The 22852-nt window shown below is 43.9% G+C and overlaps 1 protein-coding gene across 7 annotated transcripts in view; it reads left to right on the top strand.

The window, feature by feature from the left end:
* The window catches only part of ASTN2 (astrotactin 2), an 882958-nt gene that overhangs the window by 414634 nt on the left and 445472 nt on the right, over nucleotides 1-22852 (top strand). For 6 of the 7 annotated variants that reach the window (XM_023242644.2, XM_011288658.4, XM_045043398.1 and 3 more), the window contains 3 exons: nucleotides 2146-2230; nucleotides 3182-3256; nucleotides 4030-4167. In XM_023242644.2, the coding sequence (XP_023098412.2) occupies nucleotides 2146-2230; nucleotides 3182-3256; nucleotides 4030-4167 (298 nt within the window). The remainder of the gene's footprint in view (nucleotides 1-2145; nucleotides 2231-3181; nucleotides 3257-4029; nucleotides 4168-22852) is intronic. The other variant, XM_023242646.2, reaches the window with a different exon arrangement.

Here is a 22852-nt window from a genome sequence, read left to right as displayed (position 1 = left end):
TTTTTAACACTCGGAATGCTTTGTATAAGGTCAAATGCATAATATTTTTGGTGAACCCATGAAAACAATGAGGTTGTTTGGTGAGTACAAATGTTTTGAAAAGAGGAGTTATGGGTGATAGTTGTAGAACCTGTTAACCTAGTGTATATTCTCTGCTGTGTTGTGTTTTGGTAGCACAGGTTGAAAAGAACCTTGATTCACAAAATCTGTAGTCGTAAAATGCATGGCCTCGTTAGCACTCAGCTCCCAGGCTCCGGTATCCTCCTCAATGAAACAGAGATGACAGGAGAGGGTGTTTGTGTGGGTTTGGGGGGTAGTGGTTGTTTTTAAATGAGGTTTGCATAAAATGTGTTTACCTAGCAACTGGACTTAATATGACAGTGCTCTCCAGTGTCCTGAATTCTATTACACAACATCTGAGCATTTAGCCTTTATTTATTTTTTACTATGACTGAGATTTAAAAATACAAATGTTTAAGGGAAATTCAAATCTAAAAGTTGCAAGTTTCCTAAGTCTATTCCTTTGAATTACACATTTCTGTGAAACATGGTTCAAAAACACTCAGGTCAGGCCAGTCAGAATCACTGTAGGATTGAAGAGTTGCAGGTGTGTGTGTGTGTGTGTGTGTGTGTGTGTGAGAGAGAGAGAGAGAGAGAGAGAGTAGATCACCTGAAGATGAGAAAGAAAGCAACCTGACAGCAATAGTCTAGAAATTTATGAGCCATAACAGATAGTTAATTATTTTTTAAGTGTTTTATTTATTATTGAGAGAGAGAGAGTGCGCACACCCGCAGGCGGGGAAAGGACAGAGAGAGAGGAGGACAGAGGATCCAAAGCAGGCTCCACACTGACAGTGGTGAGCCCAGTGTGGGGCTGGAACTCAAGAACTGTGAGATCATGACCTGAGCCAAGGTCAGACACTCAACCGACTGAGCCACCCAGGTGCCCCAGATAGTTAATTATTCATTCAATGCACAGTATTGAGGATCTACTCTGTTGTACACAGTGGGATAAGGCAGGGCAGTTTCCAACGGCGTTTCCCAAGTTGCGGGCCATGGGACACTAATCTTGTGGCCTGTTGCACCAGCAAGCTTCCCAAGATGAAATAGGTTTGGGAAAGCTGTTTAGGTATCACTTTCATGAAGAGTCACACACCACTGGCTCTACAAATCGTCTAGTGTTTCCCAGTCATTTTTTTTTTTTATAGAATCTATGTTTGGTAAGGCGTCTGTGGGTATTCTATAAATACACCTTAGGAAAAACCAGTAACAAATTGAACCTTATTCAACCCAACTTTAAGGAGTGTACAATGGATTGATAATTGAAGAGGGTAGGACAGAGAACTTTGGAAACCTTCCAGGATTCTGAACTCTAAAGCTATGCAAGGAAACCCCAAGTGAGCTTGGCCAGTGGGAGAAGATGCTTAAGGTAGTGTGGAACGCTAGCAAGCATTCATGCAACATGGCATGAGATATGGCCATAAAAAATGATGTATGGTTACGTGGATGGATAGATGGATGGATAGATGGATGGACGGGTGGAGAGGGAAGGAACAAGAATGGAAAGATGGGAAGGGCAGAGGCACACCAACTAAGACAACAATAACAACAAAACAAAATGAACTCTTGAAGTGATAGGTGAACACAAATTTTCCAGAAGGGGAAATCAAAGGTATGTTGGTAGAGGTGACATTAATTTGGGGCTTATGGATGAACATGAATTGCTCATTCAAGTGGAGAGAAGAATTTGAATTTCTGATGATACTTTTAATGTATATGTATGTACTTTATCATAATTTAAATGTTTGAAAATAAGGACCTCCATTTGTAGCCACCAGGTCATTTCCTGTTTCCCTCATTAAGCCATGATCCCCTTCAGTGTCTAATCTCTGTATCCTCAGTGTGGGCCGAGAACCTGGCAGGGAGTGTGGTTAGGACTTGTTGAATGAATAAGCGAGCAGATGAACAGGGGAATAAACCCTTTATTAACCATAGTGGTGGGGAGACCAGAACACGCTCTTTCCCTTGGTCTTTTCCAAAACTGGGCAGCCCACTTTAATTTCCTAAGAAAACCAGGAAACCAGGGGAGAAGGCTATTTGGGGCAGATGGTATTTTACAAGACTCCTTTCTCTTTTTGCTTACAGGAGAGTGCAGCTGTCATGAAGGCTATGCCCCTGACCCGGTTCACAGACACCTGTGTGTGCGCAGTGACTGGGGACAGAGTGAAGGGTGAGTGGCAAGGGGCATCAGGGCAGGGACAGTGGAAAGCCGACCCCTGCTCCTCTGCTATGGTAGTACAGGCCCCAAACCTCTCCACGAAGAGGACTCTTTTTCTACAACAGTTGTGTCGTATACAACCTGATGGGCAGCGAATCCCATTTCCCACTGAATCACATTTTAATATTAAAGGTACATGATTAATGAATCTTCTAGAGAACAAAGGCTCAAATTTAACTCACCCTCCCACACTGTAAGTAATCAATGAAGACTTCCTTAAGTGGACTGATAAGGAATCGGGTTTTTGTCCATAAACTCCAGAATGGACAAATGGTCTTTAAAGTGCCGAGTCCTTCTGTGAAATGGAGACGTTCTCTTATAAATGGTCTTACCCAGTACATGGGTTTGAACAGCATGGATTTAAATTGCATGGGTCCACTTGCATGTAGATTTTTTTTCAATAAATATAGTACAGAACTGTAAATGCATTTTCTTCATGATTTTCTTAATGACCTTTTCTTTTCTCTAGCCTGCTTTATTGTAAGATAAAAGCGTCTAATACCCATAACCTATAAAATATGTGTGAATCAACTGGTTATGTTATCAGTAAACCTTCCAGTCAACAGTAGGCTATTACTGAGCTGCCTGGCTGGCCTAGTCAGTAGAGCATGCGATTCTTGATCTTCGAGTTATGAGTTCAAGCCCCATGTTGAGCAGGGAGCCTATTTTAAACAACAACAACAAAATAAAGCAGTAGGCTATTGGTGGTTAGGGTTTGGGGGAATCAAAAGTTATACACAGAGTTTTGACTGGAGTGAGGCTGTTATTTAAGGATCAACTGTAATTATCCTGTGAAATTTGGTTGTCTGTAAAGCTACTTTTAAGCAGTGTCCACATATGAATCCTACCTGCTTCTGACTAACACCATCTCCTTTTCTTTCCCTCCTTCTGTTCTTTCCACAGACCTTGGCCTTACACTACACTTGAGAGGGGCTATGACCTAGTAACAGGAGAACAAGCTCCTGAAAAGATTCTCAGGTGAGTTGACAATCTTGTTGGGGCGTGATGCTGGGGATTGGAGGCATAGTCATGCATCCTAAGTCAAGGGAGCCTGTGAACTTCATTCAGGTTGCACTGAGTACAGAGGAACTCTCATTGGCATGAATGTACCATCATGGCCCAAATGTTGATGAGAATCTAATTCCCATTTGTCTGGCATCTAGACTTATGAACTCAGATATTTGAACTGGAGGAGGCTTCACTGATTATCTGGTCCAGTGCTTTGAAAATATTCTACAGCCACAGGACCTCTTCCTGCCACTTCCATGAAATCTCGTATGAAACGTCAGTACTTCAGCTGATGAAGACATATAACAAATTAAGTGGCAGAACTGGGAATCAGATTTTGGTTCAAACTGATTCAGGGTCCTTGCTCTTCACCTTTGTGCAGACTGCCCCTGCTGATTTAGCAGCCACTTATGGAACTCCTGCTCGCTCAAGACTGCTTGGGAAAGCAGAGCCAAAATAGTCCCTGTCCTCACAGAGCCTGCTGTTTACTGGGAGTCAGGACAGGTAGTCAGGATAAGAAAACTAGTCATGCAAAGCAGTGCGTGGGCCAAATGATTAATACATTTAAGTAATGACATTCAAGTCTTGGCAGAGTTGGCCAAAATCATGCACTAGAGAATGTAGGGGACTCAGTTGGGTGGGAAGTAAGACATAGCCCTAGTGGGGATGGAAGGAGGGGCCCCTATTTTCTGTTTTCTCTCTGCTTCCCAGGGAGTTCCCCAATGGAAACTCTTACATTGCAGGTCTACTTTCAGCTTGGGCCAAGGACTCTGGCTTCCTGTCAGCAAAAGCTTTGTGGTTCCGCCTGTGGAGCTGTCCATCAACCCTCTGGCCAGCTGCAAGACCGATGTGCTCGTCACAGAAGACCCTGCAGATGTCAGGTAGGGAAGTCATCTCCACTGTTGTGTACCAAGAGCTCTTTGGCACACTAGAAGCCCCTCTGGTTCAGGATCACAGGGACCTCTTTGCTGAAGTGGCTTCTTATTGTTGAAGTAGGCACCTGCCTAGTAGATGATGTGAAGAACACTGTCCAATATGTCATGCTCTACACTTCTAGAAGTGTCCCCCATTGGTGGGCCTCGATGGTTTATATTTCAACAGTATTACACTCCTTCTGGGTTTATGTAAAATATGAGGGAAGCGAATACATTATCTGGCTCATCCTGGGATTATTAATGATTATATCTTATAAAGAACTTTACTTAATATTGTACACTGGAGAATCATGAAAGTGAAAGATGAGAGAATTAGATGCTTCTTTTGTGACTCTGGTACTGGGACAGACTTTGGACTAATCCATAGGTTCTTGATGCACAGGGCAAATTTATTTGTTCTTCATTCAGGAAAGGATGGAGACTACATCTTTCCTTACATGTTTGCACCTTGTAGTTAACTTCATTATAGACTTGCTCTACTGTGTTGTAATTAGTTGCTTACATATCATTCTGTCCCATTATGTGGTGAATCTCTCAAGGTCAAAGAAAATAACTTACTTAGCTTTCTAATCCCCAGTTCCCAGTACATATTGGACAACTACTAGATGTTTATTGATTTAATTAAACCAGTGGCCTTAGATCTGCTCCTGTCACTATTCTGGAGCTTTCTAGTGGAAGTTTTTGTTTTTGTTTTTGTTTTCTTTCCTTCCAGTTTGATTAGGGGAGGCATTCCAGAAATTTTAATGTTACTAAAAATGGACTCTGATTTGGCTTTTGAAAGCGGCACATGCACAGCTTGGTCACTCTTAAATTGGAACTCAGAATCATGCTTTACCAGCCTCATCCTTGTGATTGTGGTTCTACCACTGCATAGCTGGCTCTGGGCATTTCTGAATCCAGATGTCATCAGTATGTATATGGCATCTTGATAAGAAGCTCCCAAATCCAACTCTTTGGATTGGGTTTGGGTTGGTCTCTGCTTTGCGATTTGTTTATTCTCACCTTCTCAACTTTTCATGGTGAAATGACCCTAACATGGATGTTGATATTTCCCAAAAGAGAGAGTTTGAAAAAGAATAAATTGTTAATGGATAGCACTTAGGAAACAAATTGGTAATTATTAAGACCTAAGATGGTTTTACGCACACACAAATTCATGGCAGTTTGCCATTATTTCTATTCTTGATAGACTTGAGGCCAATGGACTTGAGTAAAGCATGTGCTAAGGTTTCTCTGCATTACATATTTTAAAAGTAGAGCAAAGATCATCTGGTTGAGGAGCTATTCTCAAGGAGACCCAGTGATCTTGATTGATATCAGCTGAAAGTTCTCCTCTAGCTTTCCTCCAAGTTCTGTACTGTTGACATTGAATTTGTAATTTCAGTGAAGGTACCGGTGTCATGATAACACTCACTCCAGATTGGAACAGGTCTGAGTTAGAAGCCCATGTCTAACGTGTATGAAGTATGTGATCCTGGCCAAATTCAATTTGCTAACTTTCCATTTTCTTAGCAAAATTGGGATAGTAACCGTGCCTTCTTCACAGAGTGTAACAATAATATAATTCATACCCATTGATTATCCATTACATACCAAACCCTTTGCTAACATTATCTCATTATATTCTAACAAAAACCCCTTAAGGTGATGCTATTATTATTTGAATTTCCAGATTAAAAAGAAAATGTGAGGCATAAGAGTGATGCCTTCACCAGTAAGTGCTGCACCCAAGCTTCAGCCCGTGATCTCTTGAGCTCCAGAACCCATGTTTTTAATTATTTTACTGAAACATCTCTTAAGAGTTGTTGTAATGATTAAGTAACATGATATATTAACACTAGTATGTGATACATTCCCAGTGCTACATTATACCCATGTTAGATGAACTAAATTCCAACCACAGTAGAGTTCAAGTAGAAACTGGGGATGATGGGGAAGGCAGAGTCAAGAAAGTCGTATGCTATGTTGGGCTATTGAGAAAGACCATAATCCACAGGATGACTCAGTTGCCTTTTCTGATCCAATCTGATTTGCATTGAATTAGCAATCCAGAAAAGAAGGGCCCAGAATATCTGCATGCAGGGACTCTAAAACATCTTTAGAAATGTAAACAAAAAAAAAAAGAAAGAAAAAAAGAAAGAAAGAAAAGAAAAGAAAAAGTATAAGTACTAGCATACATTTCAGAAAGAGTATTATATGTAGTTAGAAGGGATAGTGCGGTAAGTTGGAAAAGGTGAGACCTTCAGGGGGCATGAGTCAATAACAAGGAGATGTTTTTCCTCACCTCCTGCTAAGAAGGCTGTGCCTGTTTACATGGCACATACACTTACACCAAGTTGGGGCCAGAACAGAACTGCTCAGGATGGGAGGAGGGGATGGTGTTCTGTAGCTATGGAAACTCCTTCTCAACCCTTCCTTCACAAACCACTGAGGTTCTCCTTTAAAGAAAAGTTACACAGATATTTGAAGAATATTTGGTTTGGTTAGGGCATTAGGTTATTATCCTCCTCAGAGGTGCCCTCATGATTTGTCTGGTCTTGGAGAAATAGCAGACAGCCTTTTAAGTCTTACCTTCAGCATACCTCCCACCAGTGCCCATTGGTTTCCCTGCAAGGGTGGATAAAAGATGGCAGTCATCACCATTCAAAAGAATCCGCGCTGTGTAGGTTGAGTTCTCCAAGCTGCACTAATAAAGCTTGTTTGACATGACATTGCCCAGGCAAGTGATCATGGGTGTTTAAAGAATTAACAAGTTCCAGTCAGATGATATGTTACAAATTAATAAATAATGGATCATAATTATAGATAGCCAATAATAAGCCATAGAATCACAGCCAGGAGAATAGAGGAAAGGCTGTTCAAAAGCCAAGCCAGAAAGGAAAAAGATAAGCATTACAGCAGAATCAGAAGGAAAACTTAAAGATGCTTTGCCTGTTGACTTTTTTGTTGTGTTTTAGTTTGGGACAAGTCATTTGGAAAATACAGAATCTCACACTATGGAAGGCAGAGCAATTTAGCGGTCAAACATACAGGCTCTTCCCAGTTGGGTGGCCAAGTTTAAAACAACTGATGAGAACAAATTTTTGTGAGAACCTAGAACAACTGGGATTCTGAAACCTTTGTAGTGGGAATGTAAGTTAGCATGACCTGTATGTAAACCTGTTGGGCAGAATCTACTAAAGTATATGGTGCAATCCATCAATTCTAATTCTAATAATATACTTAGCAGAAATGTGTGTATATGTACCACCAATAGTACATTCAAGAATGCTAATAGCAGCATTCGTTCACCCTGCCTAAAAGGGTGTAAAAAAACCCCACAAATCCCATCAGTTAAAAAAACAAAATAGATAATGAAATAGTCATGCCATGGAATACTACTAGCGATGAATATTAACAACAACAACAACAACAACAAAAACCAACCACCCACATTGCCATCAGTGAATCTCACAAATATAATATGGAGTTATAGAAGACACAGAAGACGCACAAAATTATGTGTATGTGAAGTTCAAAAATAGTAAAAATGAATCTGTGCTGGTAGAGGAAATGGTAAGGATTACTTTTTGTTGAAAGAGAGGGCAGTGATTCGTGGGAAACAGGGAAGAACTTATGTGATACTGGCAGTGTTTGATTTCTTGATCTGGGTGGTGGTTATACGGGTGTGTTCTCCTATAAAAATTCACCAAGCTGTATAGATAACGATTTACACACTTCTCTCTGTGTATGCTGCGTTTTGACTAAGCATACAGCTTATTACGTAAGGTAGTTCTTTTTTGGTTATGGAGCCCAGCTGAACTGCCTGAGTTCAAATCCCACCTCTACCACTTGCTTACTGCACGAGCTTTTCTGGAGCTGTGTTTCACCTTGTGGATAATGTGGATAGAAGATTATACCATGTAGGGGTGTGTTGTTGAGAATCAAGTGACAAAATACATGGGAGAGCACTGAGTTTGGCACATGGGGAGTTATCTAGAAGCATTAGTTATCACGTTTGTTGTTACTGTAACATAGTGTAACATATTTGTGTTCTCCTTCTCTTTTTAATTCTTTTCTCCTTTTGGTAAAAGGCTACATCCAATCCATGATGCATCTTAAAATCAGTAGTGTGTTAGTATTGAGAGCTCACATTCATCCCTTTGTCATGCATGGGGTTCAAGGAAGACTTAAATGTTAACTTACAAAGTCTCGTACAGTGTGGTAGGTCTCTGGCTTCATGTGTGTGAAAATATGTGTAGAAGGAATGAAGGGATATGTGTGCCATACACATGGAGTTCCTTGGGGGGTTGGAAAAGAAAAAAGCAATTCCAGACCAAAAGGATTAAGAAAGTGCAAGAGAGAACATTAGCAATTAACCTTGACTTGTGGATGGATTTTGGCTATGTAGAATCTAAGGCGAGAGGGAAGACTTTCAAGTCTGAGGAGTTGAAGGGCCAAAGAAGAGAACTCTCCCCGGGGACATCTGCCGTGTTCCCAGCCTGTCCCAGCGGGAAGCTGCCAGGAATGAGATTCTCAGACACTAACGATGTCGGCTACAAAGGTGGATGAGTGAGCTCTCGTTAAATTGCATCCAGACTCTTTTCAATTCTCAAAACCTTAGCTGGGCCCCTCCTGTGTGCCAGGCACTGTGCCAAGATACCTGAGGAATACAGAGACATTAAGACCCACCTCTGCTTCCATGGATCTCACGGTAGCCAGGAGCGTGGAACAAGATACTGACTTGAGAGATGAAATAAAAGATCCTTGTGGAGAGAGAAGCATGGCAAACAACACTTATTTCTACACACTGAGCCTTCACAATTTCACCCAGAGCCGATTCTTCTTAGAAGAGAAATGCAAGAATAGCTATTATAGCTGGAATAATAATCATCCACAAAGCCCAGCTTTTGGAGCCCCTCAGTGATTTTTCTATGATCTCCAATCAATGGAAAGGAAATGATGAACTACTGTTAATTCCTGCACAATTTTGAAAGAATAATGGGATATCAGAATGAAAGCCAGCGTTTCTCACTTGGTGACAATTTTCACATTGAATTTGTTCAGAATGGAATTAGGAATGCTTCCTTGTTCATTTGTCCTTTCAATTCCAAGCCCTGAGAATTTACTGAACACCTACTATATGCCAGGCTAAGTATTAGAGATATAAAAAATGTTCAGACAGAGATCTCAGTGCTTCAGCTGGGACAAAAGTGCAAACCAAAAGATGTCATATTTGGTGACAGCCCAAGAGGATAGAAGGAAAGAGCAGGACAGAGAAAGAGGAGAGACCTTCGGGTGAAACTGTGAAGTTTTAGCAGGAAGTCACTAGGTCACTGGTTCTCAGAGTGTGGTCCCTGGACCAGTAGCATCAGCACACCTGGAAACTTGATAGAGAGGCCGATTTTCTGACTCCATTTGTGGGAGACTGATAATGACCCTCGATGGTATCAGCTCCCAATTCCTAGAACCTGTAAATGTTACGTTATTTGGAAAAAAATGGTCTTTGCATATGTAGTTACGCACCTTAAAAGAGGTTGATTATCCTGGATTATCTAGATGGGCCCATAGTACCATAACGAGTACCCTTATAAGGAAGCAATGATGTAAGTGCTTTACTGAAATGAGCTCATTGAATCTTCACCCATTATTAGCTCCGTTTAATGCTTGAGGAAACTAAGGCACGAAGAGGTCATTCAGCTTGCCAGCTGACACAGACAGGAAGTGGTAGAACGAGAATTTGAATCCTGGGAACCTGACTCCTGACTCCATGCTTCTCATCTCTAGACTGTGCTGACCCTATTTGTCCTGTTTGGGGACATTTTCCAGTATCCCAGATCAGTGTCTAAAGGGGCAAAGTGCTCAAATTTCCAGACCTGGGGTCACTGACCCTCCCTCGAAGCCAGGGGGGGCAGAGGCACCTTTACCATGTGGACTGAGATTGCAGGTACAGTTGTCCCCTAGAGAAAGATCAGGACAGGCGGTGGATGGATGCTGGACAGAAAACCCCACAGGTGTCCTCTCCACGGACAAGGCATGGGGACTGCAAGTGGCATGTCTGAGGAGGGAGCCTGTGGTTCATTGTGTCTGGGGGCTGGTGCCGAGGGGCGCAGGGAGAAGAGGAGAGGAAACAGAACAAGCGTGCTATTTTCTTCTTCTCTCTCCCCTTGGCTGTGGGCTACCTTGCCTAGCAGAATCAGCAGAATCCCCTGAGGACAGCTGAGGAGAGTGCCCCCGGCAGGTGCTCCTGTGTGAATGTCCCAGATACCAGAATCCGGCTTTTCCCAGACACTACCTCCAGGCAGATGCAATGTATTCTGGAAATGTGGGCTGTGCATCTTAAGGTGACACCCTCAACAGAAGCATTGTAGGTACCTCTCTGTGCGACGGACACTGTGCTGGTTCTAGAAATATAAAGATCAGAAAGAGATGAACCAGTTGGAAAAAGTGTAGGATTGGAATCCTACACACCTGGACATGAGTCTTTGTGCACAATTTGCGACCTGAACTGTTTAGTTCAAGTAACTTTACTTCCTCCCCTTACCCTTTCTGAACCTGGCAGATAGAGATGGTTGTGTTTCCCTCAGGTGGTTGTGAGGATATTATAATGTGTATAGAGTAACTCGTAGAGCACCTTACATGTAATTGGTGTTCAACGAGTGGAGTGTTTTAGAAGTTTGAGTAGACACGGTACTACAAATAGGGAGGTAACCATACGGCACAGGGGGATCAGGTGATAAAAGGCACAGTTCACAGCACAGAGATGGGATGTGTGCATGCTTCCTCTTGAGCAGGTGGCATCAGTGGTGGAGGCCAGGGATCATCAGAGCAGCAGGACATCAGGATATGTAGGGTAGGCAGGAGTGAGGCAGGTGGTCCATTACACAGGAGCAATGAATGGGAATGCCTGTAGGAAGCAGAGTCTGGAGGAGAGGGTGTCCCTTGATTCAGACCTCAGGTACTCAAGATGGCTCCCTCCTATTGGAGGTGAGTGAAACTCAGACTTTTCGCCTTTGCCTTCCCCATAACCTCAGCAGATCTTAGTGATGGTGGTGGTGTGCGTATACTCATGGCGGGCAACCTTGAAGTGCATCCCAGTGGGGATGCTGGGACAGGAGTGGGCTTCTTTAGCCCTCATCATGTAGCATCAGCCCCATCGAGCTTCACCCACTTTCCCTTCCTCGCCAATTACTCACATAGAGTTCCTTTCCCAAAGAGCAAGAGAACTTCAGTAGGCAACCTACTTACCCACCCGATGAGAGGAGTACTAGGCGAAGGGATTAATGTGGGCTCTGGAGCCCAACTGCTCGAGTTCCAATGCCAGCTCCACCCCTCATTAACTGACCTTGGGCAAGTAACTTAAACTTTCCACGTCTCCATTTCCTATCTGTAGATAAGAATAAGAATTGCTATTATATCTTTGGATTTATTTTTAAAGTTTATTTATTTCGAGAGTGGGGAGCAAGTGGGGAGGAGGGCAGAGAGAGAGGGAGAGAGAGAATCCCAGGCAGGCTCCATGCTGTCAGTGCAGAGCTTGATGCGGGACTCAAGCCCATGAAACTGTGAGATCATGACTTGAGCCGAAACCAAGAGTCAGACACTCAACCGACTGAGCCACCCAGGCGCCCCTGAGTGTTTTTGTGAGTATTGAATAACATTTAAACTCTTGGCCCACAGTCATAAATAATAATTATAGCCATGTATTGAACACTTATTTTGTGCCAGGCCCTCTCGGAGCCCTTTATATGTATCAGTTCTGACTTCCACAACCACTGAATGATGGAGTCACTATTATTTACCGGTGAGGAAACTGAGGCACACAAAATTTAATTTCTTTGTCCAACATATTATGAGTAGTGAGTAGCAGAACGAAGACTTGAATGCAAGCTGTCTGGTGACTGCTGCGTAAATGTTGGCTGTTGTTGATGTGGGGGAATCTCTGTAAGATCGGGACCTAAGCCCATTGGATTTTCTGTCTTCATCTTTGTGGACCGTTCAGTCCACTGAGTGTGTGTGTGGAAGTCCATTCCATGCTAGTGGAAGACAAAATATTAAATGGGAAAAGGGAGAGGCTGTGGGGGCAGTAGGGAGTGTGTCTGTCACTCACAGCTGGGTTCATAGGACTTGACATTAGCAATTGCCCTGCACCACCACATCCCTCCCTTGTTCTAGGAAGACGAAGCCCCTCCGAGAAGCATTACTTTAAAGGCCTCTACGCTCCCTCAAATGGACCTACTCCATACCCACATCTCTTCACATCCTGGCTGCCTGTCACTCAGCCAGTGAGCCTGGAGACATATATATTTTCCCCCATTTCAGTTTAGCGATCATAATAAAAGTGAAGTCTATTAGGATGAGTTTCTGCCCAGGCTCGGTAAATCTCTTCAAACACTGTTCAGCACCAGATTTCTGTTAGTCTTTGCCACTGGGGAGGCTGGAGCACGCACCAACTGTGAGCTCAGGCGGAGGGCCCACGACACAGCCTCTGCTAAATGAAACTCAAATGGAGACTTTGGAATATAAATATTGAAGTGACCCAGGTTGGATAAAGGGGAACCAGTTAGCTAAGCTTCTCCCTTACATGCAGGAGATGCTAAATTATTAAAACTTTAATAAATGTAATAATAAATATTTGATGTTGAATTATAGAAGGCTTTGCAGATACAGTGAATCTGAGAAACGACTTGTTATATCTGCATTAGAAGTTAAACACTTTTCAAATGGGACTTCAGATGTTGAAATAGGACTGTGGCTCTTTGGATGAAAAGAGGGAGAGGGAGACATTAAAAGTGCAATTTTGGGCAAGCATACTGGGCTGGGGGTCAGGATATCTGTGTCTGAGTACCAGCTTCACCCTAAAGACAGCTATAAGTGGCGTTCCAGGCATGCCTACCCAGGCAGAAGCCTCCTCCGCACAATGTCCTATGTGAGGTCCTTACAGCCATATTCCAAGTTCAATGCTACTTTTATCCCCCCATTTCACAGGTGAGGAGCTGACATTCTAAGACCCTTGGCAGCATAGCTGGTGAGAAGGTTTGGGATTAGAACACAGAGCCTGTGATCTCAGGAACCTACCGGTGTCAATCACGCCACTGTGCCTCCCTTCCTCTGTTTCACTGCACGGAAGCCCATTCTGCTCCCTATCAGTTGGTATATTTTTGGTTTCAGGAGACAGAAGTTCAATTCAAATGAGTTAACGACAGCTGTATTGGAAGGACACCATGGGAAGAGAGGGAGATCAGCTGAGCCACAGGGGTTGGAGGAAGGGCTGAGGGAATTACATGGCATTAGCGTTCTGTCTTGCCTCTGCATCGTCTCATAATGGCTTCTTTCTCTCTGCATGCACAACTGCATCCTGACTACTCTCACTCCACAGCAGGAGTTGTGATAATCCTGAGTCCCCCATATCCTTGTGCTCTTAGCCCAAAGAGTGAATTCTTCTCTTCCTAGGGTTGCAGTTTGAAAGATCCTAGAGAAGGAATCTTACTGGCCTGGAATGGGTTAGGAGCTCCCCTCCAGACTAGCCGTCTCTGATTAGGGAGTGGGATCACAGTGTACAGATGGCATGGGAGGAAGGTTGGGGCTTGGGGAGGGGGCCATCAGTTGCATATCTACTCTAACACATGACTTCAAAGCCCCTCCCTGGGCTTCTAGTTATTCATCTGCCTGAGAGATTGGACTGAATCATGGATGGCAGCTACTGGACATCTCATGTGCCGACTTCAGTTCATGCGTTGGGGATGCCTACCATATTATGTTAAGAAGATTTCTGAGGCTGCAGACCAGACTCAGGTGGGAAAAGTGTCATGATCAGCTCATGAAGCCTGCCGTCAGTATTGATGGGAGTTGGAACAGAAGAGTCAGGTGTTTGCCAACTGTCAACTGGTAGTATTCAGAGCTCCTTCCGGTTTTGCATCTGATGACTTGATGTGTGTATCCCGGTAAAACGAAAGGGGATTTTTGGCTGCTGAGATGCAGGAGACAGATAGTCATGTGGATGGAAATACTGAGAATGAATTAGAAATGGGGCTCACTCCGTCTGTCTGTTTTTATCTGTCTGTTATCTCAGGGGGTATATTTGGATAATCTCGTCTTGGTTCCAACAGATTTTCTGAAATAGATTTCTGGCTTGAGGCAGAATTGAGACCTCTGTAGAGGTGCTTCCTAGATACTGTCTTGTACTATCATTTCACTTATAATGTTTTAAAAATGGAACACTCTAATTTAAGCTGTAAACAAACCACCCTCATTACAAGGGTCTTGAACTGAATCTTAGCATTCCAAAGGCGTGTTGAAACAGTTACAAGCTCACAAACTGGAAGTGACCATCTGAGTCATTTTTTTTTTCCCATTTCTATGCCATCATGTGGCTGGTTCTAGGTCAATAGAATCCACCTTCTGCCTGTGGGTATTTCATAGCCTCCTGCTGTGTTGTTTGTCATGGTCTCACAATGTTCCCTTAGATATCTTTGCTCTGTTCTCACCTAAACCATCCAGGCTTTAAATTATTCAAGCAGAAACGCAGGGGTAGTGATTACCAAGACAAACTAAATTAAGCAATTGTTTTGCCTTCCAAGACCCACTCATTGGGATTGGGTAGGACCACCCGTTTGCCTTAGCACATCTTACTCTGCCGGATAAGTCTCAATTCCCATTTTACTCAACACACACATACATGCACCAGTGCAGTCTGCTCAGAAAGATGACTTGGATATTTCAATGAGAAATGAATTGATCTGGATATTAGGCTTACCTCCTTTTCCCCTTATTCATAAAGGAAACTAATATCAAAGAGGGTCCCAGCAGAAGCAGGCGGATTGCTCAAGCTGGGAAAGGTTTAAAAGGAAGCTATTCACAAAGTTGGGGGGGAAGTTCTGGAGAAACAACAAGGGATATGCAGTAGACTGTGGCAGGTATCAGTGGGTCAAGGTGAGGGGGAGGTTACCAGAGCCTGGAGAGAGAATTGCATGCAGAATACTGCCTGACAGGAGCGTTGGGCCTTCAGTCAAGAGACACAGACAGGAAAGAAGCCAGGGGAATAAATATCCCAACCTCACTCAACCACCTCCCACCAGACCTTCTGCTAGTGCCCCCACACTGGCTGACCCAACGGGAGCCCAGACAAGAGAGTCCATCGAGCCTGTCGACCAAACTCAACCTCCTGAGGCCCGAAGCAGGGTAAGGATGAGCTGAGGGTTGATGTGGAGGAATAAATGGAAGAGACCCAGTATGAATGCACAACCTTCCCATTTTACCTTCAAAATGTCCGTGCCTCTTCATCTTCCCTAACACTCCTAGCCTCAAAACCTCCCAAAGAGCCTCCCTGCTTTCAGTCCTCCCTGTATCCCCATGCACATGCCTGATCCAACTGCTACACCGATTGGACCATGCCTATCTCCTGCTAAAACCATTTAGAGCCCCCCAACATGCCCCACACAGCCTCACAATAAAAATCCAAACCGTTTCTCCTGATACGCGTTAACACTTCAGAATATGACCACCATCCCCTCTGTGATCTTGTTTCTCACCGTGTCCCCATTTGCCATTTCCTCAAAATGCCAGACACATTCCTATCTCATTGTCTTCACCAGTGTTGTACCTCTGCCTGAAATGTCCTCATGCTCACACAGTCTGCCGTGTTCCTGGCACACTCTGTCCATCCATCACAGGCTTGCAGAAGTGTCACTTCCTCTGAGCAACCTTTCCAGAACATATCTTCCTCCCATCCACTTGGAATCGTGACCCCCTTAACACTTTGCGCATGCCAATAGAATTTCTTAATTATGGGACAGCTCATTGCCTTGCATTATAGTTAACGGTAAGTGAGTATTCCCACTCTGCCCCTACCTGGTATCTATGTGTTCCTGGAGGTCAAGGCCTGAATCTTAGCCATATTTGCACTTCCAGTCCTAGGCACAGTCAGTGTCTCAGAGCAAGGATACAGAGCATTTTGATGACCCTAGTTTGATGTGGCTGCAGTGGCACCGTCATGGGGATATTTTGATATTATCAATAAATTGCTCGGCAAATTTCTTTATATTGTCTCTGTGTTTCACCCAACCCCCTGACCCATAAATATCCTTAACATCAAACGTCCTTATCAAAACTTCCTGCCTCATGGTGTTTATTGTACTTCATTATAAACACATCCGTCTTGTTGTAGAGGCGTTCCAAATAACACCAGTACTTTGGGGTTAGTAAATGTAACAGAATAAAAAAGGAGAATTCTCTAATTTGAAGGGTTTAAAAATCCTATGATAAATGAAGTTGCTACATTGATTTCCTGGGTGGCAGCATTCCCAAGGACGGTAATATGTTAACATCACAAGTCTTTAAGAAGCAAGGTCTGCACACAGTCTCCCCAACAGTATTTAATGAGGTACAGGCTCAGGACCAACATTTCTTGAGACCCACTGCCGGTAGTACCACATTAGCCCACTGAGATTCAAATGGTACACAACATTCTTTGGGGAGGGCGGAGCAGAGGGCTGTCCTCTCTGCTATTGGCTTGTTAGGCCAGCTGCTGCCGAGCTCCACATTCTGTCTCCTTGACCCTGTAGAAGGCCCTCGTGGAAAGTGTAGGCTTAAATAGAATGGGCATGTTGGATACTTCAGAGGAGGAACAAATCCTGAGTGGGTAGATGTGTACCATCACCTACAACTGGCAGAGGAGGAAAAGGAAGTAGCCAAGAGAAAAAAAGTAGTGAAAAAGATGAAAACCTTCATAGTAATCTAGGCTTTTGGAACTCTAGGCTCAGCATAGACCAGACGTTAGCCACACAGGCTGTAGTGCCGGATGCTCTGACTCAAATCCCAGCAATGCCACCCCCATTTGGTTAAGGTGGGCAAGTTGCTTTACCTTGCTCGGCCTGTTTCTACATTAACAGAATAAAGATGGCTGCCCCATAAGATCTCTTTGAGAATCAAGTGATGTAATGTATGATGCATTTGGCACAAATATATTGGCTATTATGATTTACTCCAAACTTAACCCAGTATGAGAATCCTTCTTTAGGCTTTTTAAAAAATCTTGCCTTTCGAAAGGGATTGTGATTCATGCTCTTTGAAAACTCCATTTTCCCTTGGCATTCAGTAATCACTCAGTAAGTGCATGATGAACGAGTCATTGAAATGTAACTTCAAGTTGTTTCAAAAAGGAAGAAGAGGGGTGCCTGGGTGGCTCAGCCGTGGGTGGTTGAGAGTTCGACTTCGACTCAGGTCATGATCTCACAGTTTGTGGGTTCGAACCCCACATTGGGCTCTGTGCTGACAGCTCAGAGCCCGGAGCCTGCTTTGCATTCTTTGTCTCCCTCTCTCTCTGCCTTCCCCCGCTTGCATTCTGTCTCTCTGTCTCAAAAATAAAAAAGCATTAAATTTTTTTAAAAAAAGGAACAATAGATTTATAGCATTGTGCACAGTACCTAAAACGTGGAGACAACTCAAGCATCCGTCAGTGGTTGAACAGACCAGCAAAATGTGGTACGTACATGCAATGGAATATTATTTAGCCTTAAAAAGGAAGAGAGTTCTAATGTGCTACAACGTGGATGAACCCTGAGGATATTCTTAGAAAAATAAGCCTGTGACAAAAAGACAGATACTGTATAATTCCACTTATATGAGGTACTTAGAGTAGTCGGAAATCGCAGAGACAGAAAACAGAATGGTGGATGCCAAGGGCCAAGGGGAGTGGGGATTGGGGTGGTTGTTTGGCACGTTCAGAGCTTCAGTTTTACAAGACGAAAAAGTTCTGGAGATGGATGGTGGCGATAGTTGTACAATATGAGTGTGCATAATGTCACTGAACCGTATACTTAAAAAAAGGTGAAGATAGTAAATTTTATGTCTGTGTTACTATAAGTTAAAAAAGGGAAAAAAGAATAAGGAAATGAGAGAGAATGGTTTTGGGGGCAAGGGGGGAGCATGCATGGTAGTCCCAGTGAGTCCTAGCAAGCCACGCCAGACCCCTCGAAGGCATCTTAGGTACAGAGTTCCTGGAGCAGAGTATGGCTCCACAGTGCACCTTTTTCTCCCTCCTCCCCTCCAGGGCGTTTTCCAGCCCTGCCAGCATCCCCTCATGTACAAGACTGGCACACTGAAATGGGACAGCCTGAGAGGGTGCATGACATTTGCACACTGGGGTTGTACAGGTGCTGCAGGATGGATGAGGGTGTCCAGGCCAGTGGGGTGAATACAGTATCTGGAAGGCATGACAGGAAATAGGAAGGGAATCTACATATCCCAGAAAGGACCTGGTCTTCGGGGAAAGATTTTGGTTGCCCATGAGAGCTGAGGGACTCTGGGTCCAAAGGGGGAAAGCCTCACTTCCCTCATCTGCAAAATGGGCTTTAAAGAGATGATTTAGCTCCTAGGGAGCATTTGGGAATCTCTGGGAATATTTCTGGTGGCCACGGTGGGAAAATGCTCCTGGTAGAGGCAGGGATGTTGCTAAACATCCTAGAGTGCACACTCCACCCCCTTGAATAAGGAATTTATTCAACTCCAAATGTCAATAAAGAACTACCTAAACCCAGATTTCACTGGTGCCAAGATTGAGGAGCCCTGCCTTAAATGAAATTATATTATCCCCATTTAACAGATGTAAAAAACTGCGGCTCAGGAGGTAGGCTTTCAAATTCATGCTCCTTCCATGACATCCTTCTAGAGACCCAGTTCTAAAGGGGTGAGGGTGTCGGGCAGATTATGAAGCCACCGTATTAAGCATATAGAGGCATGCTGGCCTGCATAGACTTGGCCCCAGGGAGACAGGAGGAAGAACTGGTCTCAGGAGTAAGGCAGCGTTCTGGTCTTAGGAATGAGCAACAGCCTCAGGCTTTTGGAACCCTTCCCCCTGGTCTGAAAGGAGCCCTGCAGAGCTCTGCCGGGCTGCTAGTTCCAGCACCCAGGGCCCGGTGCCCGCGGGGCGAGGAGGAGCATCGCAGGCAGGTCTGACTGTAACCCGCTCCTCCAAAGTGAGCCAGGCACACCCCGCCCTCCCTTGCTGTGACGGATTTTGAACATTAAAAAAAAAAAGTTTACAATCCCAGCCGGGCAGGCATAAATCACAGCGCCTCTGTGTAGCAGCAGCAGACGTGACTTATGGCCCCATCGCCATGGCAACGGGAGCACAGCCGCGCAGGCACAAAAGCTCCGCTCCCGCCTGACAGGCCTGTGCGGGGCCCTGATGGAGAGGCCAGTGTTCCAGAGAAAGGATGTATTCTCCGGAACTCACTGCCCATTTGTCTCCGTTCCGCACCGGAGCGAGCCCCTTGCTCTTCCTCCCCTTTCCCCGTCCCCGGCCAACAGGTCGTTGTCCTCTGTCTCTTCCCTGTGCCACGGTGTTTTCCTCTTTTTAACCTGTCCTCCCAAAAGCTTGCAGAAAAGACCCCAGTTAGATCCTGCAAAGACTCATGGGTGTGCCTGGCCATCGTCCCTGAGCTGGGAGCCGTGATGATGGCTCCCACTTGTCCAGCCCCATTCCGTGTGGACACGATGCAGGGATTTCCTCCACAACATTAGCAAATAGACCTCTTAGGTGTCCTTCCTGCCTCCTGAGTCATCCTCCGCATGCAGCTAGAGTGGATTCCTTGGGATTACAAACATGCTTTAGACCCTCCCATCGCTCCCCTTGTCTCTTGCCAGGAAGCTATGGAGCCCGAATTTCTCAGTGCGACCCACAGCCTTGGGGGTCTGGCCCTGCTTCTCTTTCCAGCCACATCCCCAAGATCCAAACTTCTTGAGTGCTTTTAGTTCCTCCACGCTTCCAGTTCTTCCTGCCTAGAACACAGGAATCACCTGCCCCTTCATCTGGCTTCTTTATACTCAGCCAACAGGACTCGGCATATGCCGCCTCCCCCAGGAAGCTGTATGTGATCCCACAAGCCCTTTCTCCATGTGTGTCCATAGCGCCTGACCTCTCCCCATCGTCAACACTCAACCTCATACAGCGCCACTGCTGTTCAGTAAGCCCTATTACATTGCCCAGTTCCCATTTCCTCTCTCTAGTCACCGCTATCCCCTCCTCACATCACTTCCTGCCTTCACTTCTGATTTTCTTTATTTTATTTTTATTTACTTATTTTTTAATGTTTTTATTTATTTTTGAAGGTGGGGGGCATGGGCGGGGGAGGAGCAGAGAGAGAGGGAGACACAGAATCCGAAGCAGGCTCTAGGCTCCGAACTGTCAGCCCAGAGCCCGATGTGGGGCTCGAACTCACGAGCCTGAGACCATGACCTGAGCCGAAGTCAGAGGCTCAACCGACTGAGCCACCCAGGCGCCCCTGGAGGCTTCAGTTTAAATGGTTCTTCTTCCAGAAAGCCAGGTCTTGCCTCCTTAGATAAGGGTAAATGAGTGACCCTCAGTCCTGGCTAATGCATTTAAGCTGGTGAGTTTTTAAAATCCAAGGATGCATGCCAGACCTAGTGGGTGGAAGGGGAACAGGATAGTTGCATAATCTCAGCAGATCTCTCCACAAGGAACCTGCTGATATGATGCACCGAGAAGGCCAGAGCAACATTTCTGGGGGTATTCCCACCAAAACCACTCAACCCAAATGTAATCATGAGGACACATGAGACATTCTACAAAACAGTTGACCTATATCTTTAAGAATGTCAAGCTCACCAAAGACAAAACTGGAAAAGGATTTGTTCAGATTAAAGGAATCCAAAGAGACTAACAACTGAGTGCAGCTTTTGAGCGGGCATTTTCTTTTTTTATTTTTTTCAGCTTTATTGAGGTATAATTGACAAATGAAATTGTGATATATTCAAAGTATTACAACCTGATGAGTTGACACACATTTAACATTGTGAAAGGATGCCGACCAAGCTGGGATTTTCTTTTGTTATAAAGAACATTAATGAGTGATGCCTGGCTGCCTCAGTCAGTAGAGCATGCAACTCTTGATCTCAGGGTTGTGAGTTCAAGCCCCACGTTGGGTGTAGAGGTTACTTAAAAATAAAATCTTAAAAAAAAAAAAAGAACATTACTGGTACACTCGGAGAAGTGTGTTCTTTGGGTGATAGTACTGCATCACTGATAATCTCCTGATATAAGTATTTGTATTATAAAAGTTATAAAAGGGGCTCCTGGGTGGCTCAGTAGGTTGAGTGTCTGAGTCTCAGTTTCAGCTCAGGTCATGATCCCAAGGTCATGAGATGGGCCCCTGCATCAGTCTCTGCACTGAGTGTGGAGCCTGCCTGAGATTCTCTCTCTGCCCTCTCCCCCACTCCTACATGCTCTCTCTCTTTAAAATAAAACAAAGAGTTATACAAGACAATATCTTTGGGTTTGGAAAATGCACATTGAGGTATTAAGGGTAAAGGGACATCATGTTTTTAACTTACTCTCAAACAGTTAAGAAGAAATATATACCGTGCAAACATACACATCACACACATGTACACATGCACGTGTTCTGTATACAGAGAGAGGGAGAGGAGAGAAAAGAGGAGAAAGAAATTGGGATGTATGAGTCCTCTGACTTTATTCTTCTTGTTCAAGACTGTTTCAAGTGTTCTAGGTTCCTTATATCTTCATATAAATTCTGGGATGAGCTTGTAAACTTCTAAAACAAATAATAAAAATGAAATCCACTGGGAGATGGTAGGGGCTGCACTGACCCTGTAGATCAGTTCAGGGAGTACTGCCATCTTTCCAGTATCAAATTTCTTTATTCATGAGCATTTATTTAGACCTTCTTTATTTTTTTCAGCATTATTTTAGTTTTCAGTGTACAGATCTTACACTTCTTTTGTGAATTTTTTACAAAATTTATTTATTTAAATTCAAGTTAGTTAACGCACAGTGAGGTATTGGTTTTAGGAGTAGAAACCCGTGATTTGTCTCTCCCGTATGACACCCAGTGCTCAGCCCAAAAAGTTATTTCTAAGTATTTTATTCTTTTTGATGCTATGGAAAATGGAGTCATTTTCTTTTCTTTTCTTTTCTTTTCTTTTCTTTTCTTTTCTTTTCTTTTCTTTTCTTTTCTTTTCTTTTTAATGTTTATTTGTATTTGACAGAGAGAGAGAGAGAGAGCAAGCAGGGGAGGGGCAGAGAGCAATGGAAACAGAATCCTAAGCAGGCTCCAGGCTCTGAGCTGTCAGCACGGAGCCTGACACAGGGTTCAAACTCATGAACTGTGAGATTGTGACCTGAGAGGAAGTTGGACGCTTAACCAACTGAGCCACCCAGAAGCCCCAAATTTTCTTAATTTCATTTTTTAATTTTTCATTTCTACTGAATAGAAATACAATTAGCTTTTGGACATTGGCTTTGTATCCTGAAGTCTTACTGAGTTCATTTATTAATTCAAATTCTGTGTGTGTGCATGTGCGTGTGTGTGTGTGTGTGTGTGTGTATATGTGTGTGTGTGTATTCTTTAGGATTTTCTATATGAAAAGTCATGACATCTACAAATACAGATAGTTTTTTTTCTTCTCCAATCAGGATGCCTTTTATTTCTTTATTTCTTGGCTAATTTCTCTGACTACAACCTTCAGTACAATATTAAACAGAAGTGGCAAGAGTTATACTCTGTCCCATAAGTCTGAAATTATGCTAATGTAAAAAGCTAAAAATATATCAAAGGCCCTACCTTTAGGAATTCTGATTTGTTTGGTCTGGGGTAGCACTTAGGCAGTAGAACTT

This window comes from Felis catus, chromosome D4 (genome assembly GCF_018350175.1).
Source record: "Felis catus isolate Fca126 chromosome D4, F.catus_Fca126_mat1.0, whole genome shotgun sequence".
Classification (NCBI taxonomy): Eukaryota; Metazoa; Chordata; class Mammalia; order Carnivora; family Felidae; genus Felis; species Felis catus.
Note: the sequence above shows the minus strand (reverse complement) of the source record. Positions and strands in the feature narration are given on the sequence as shown.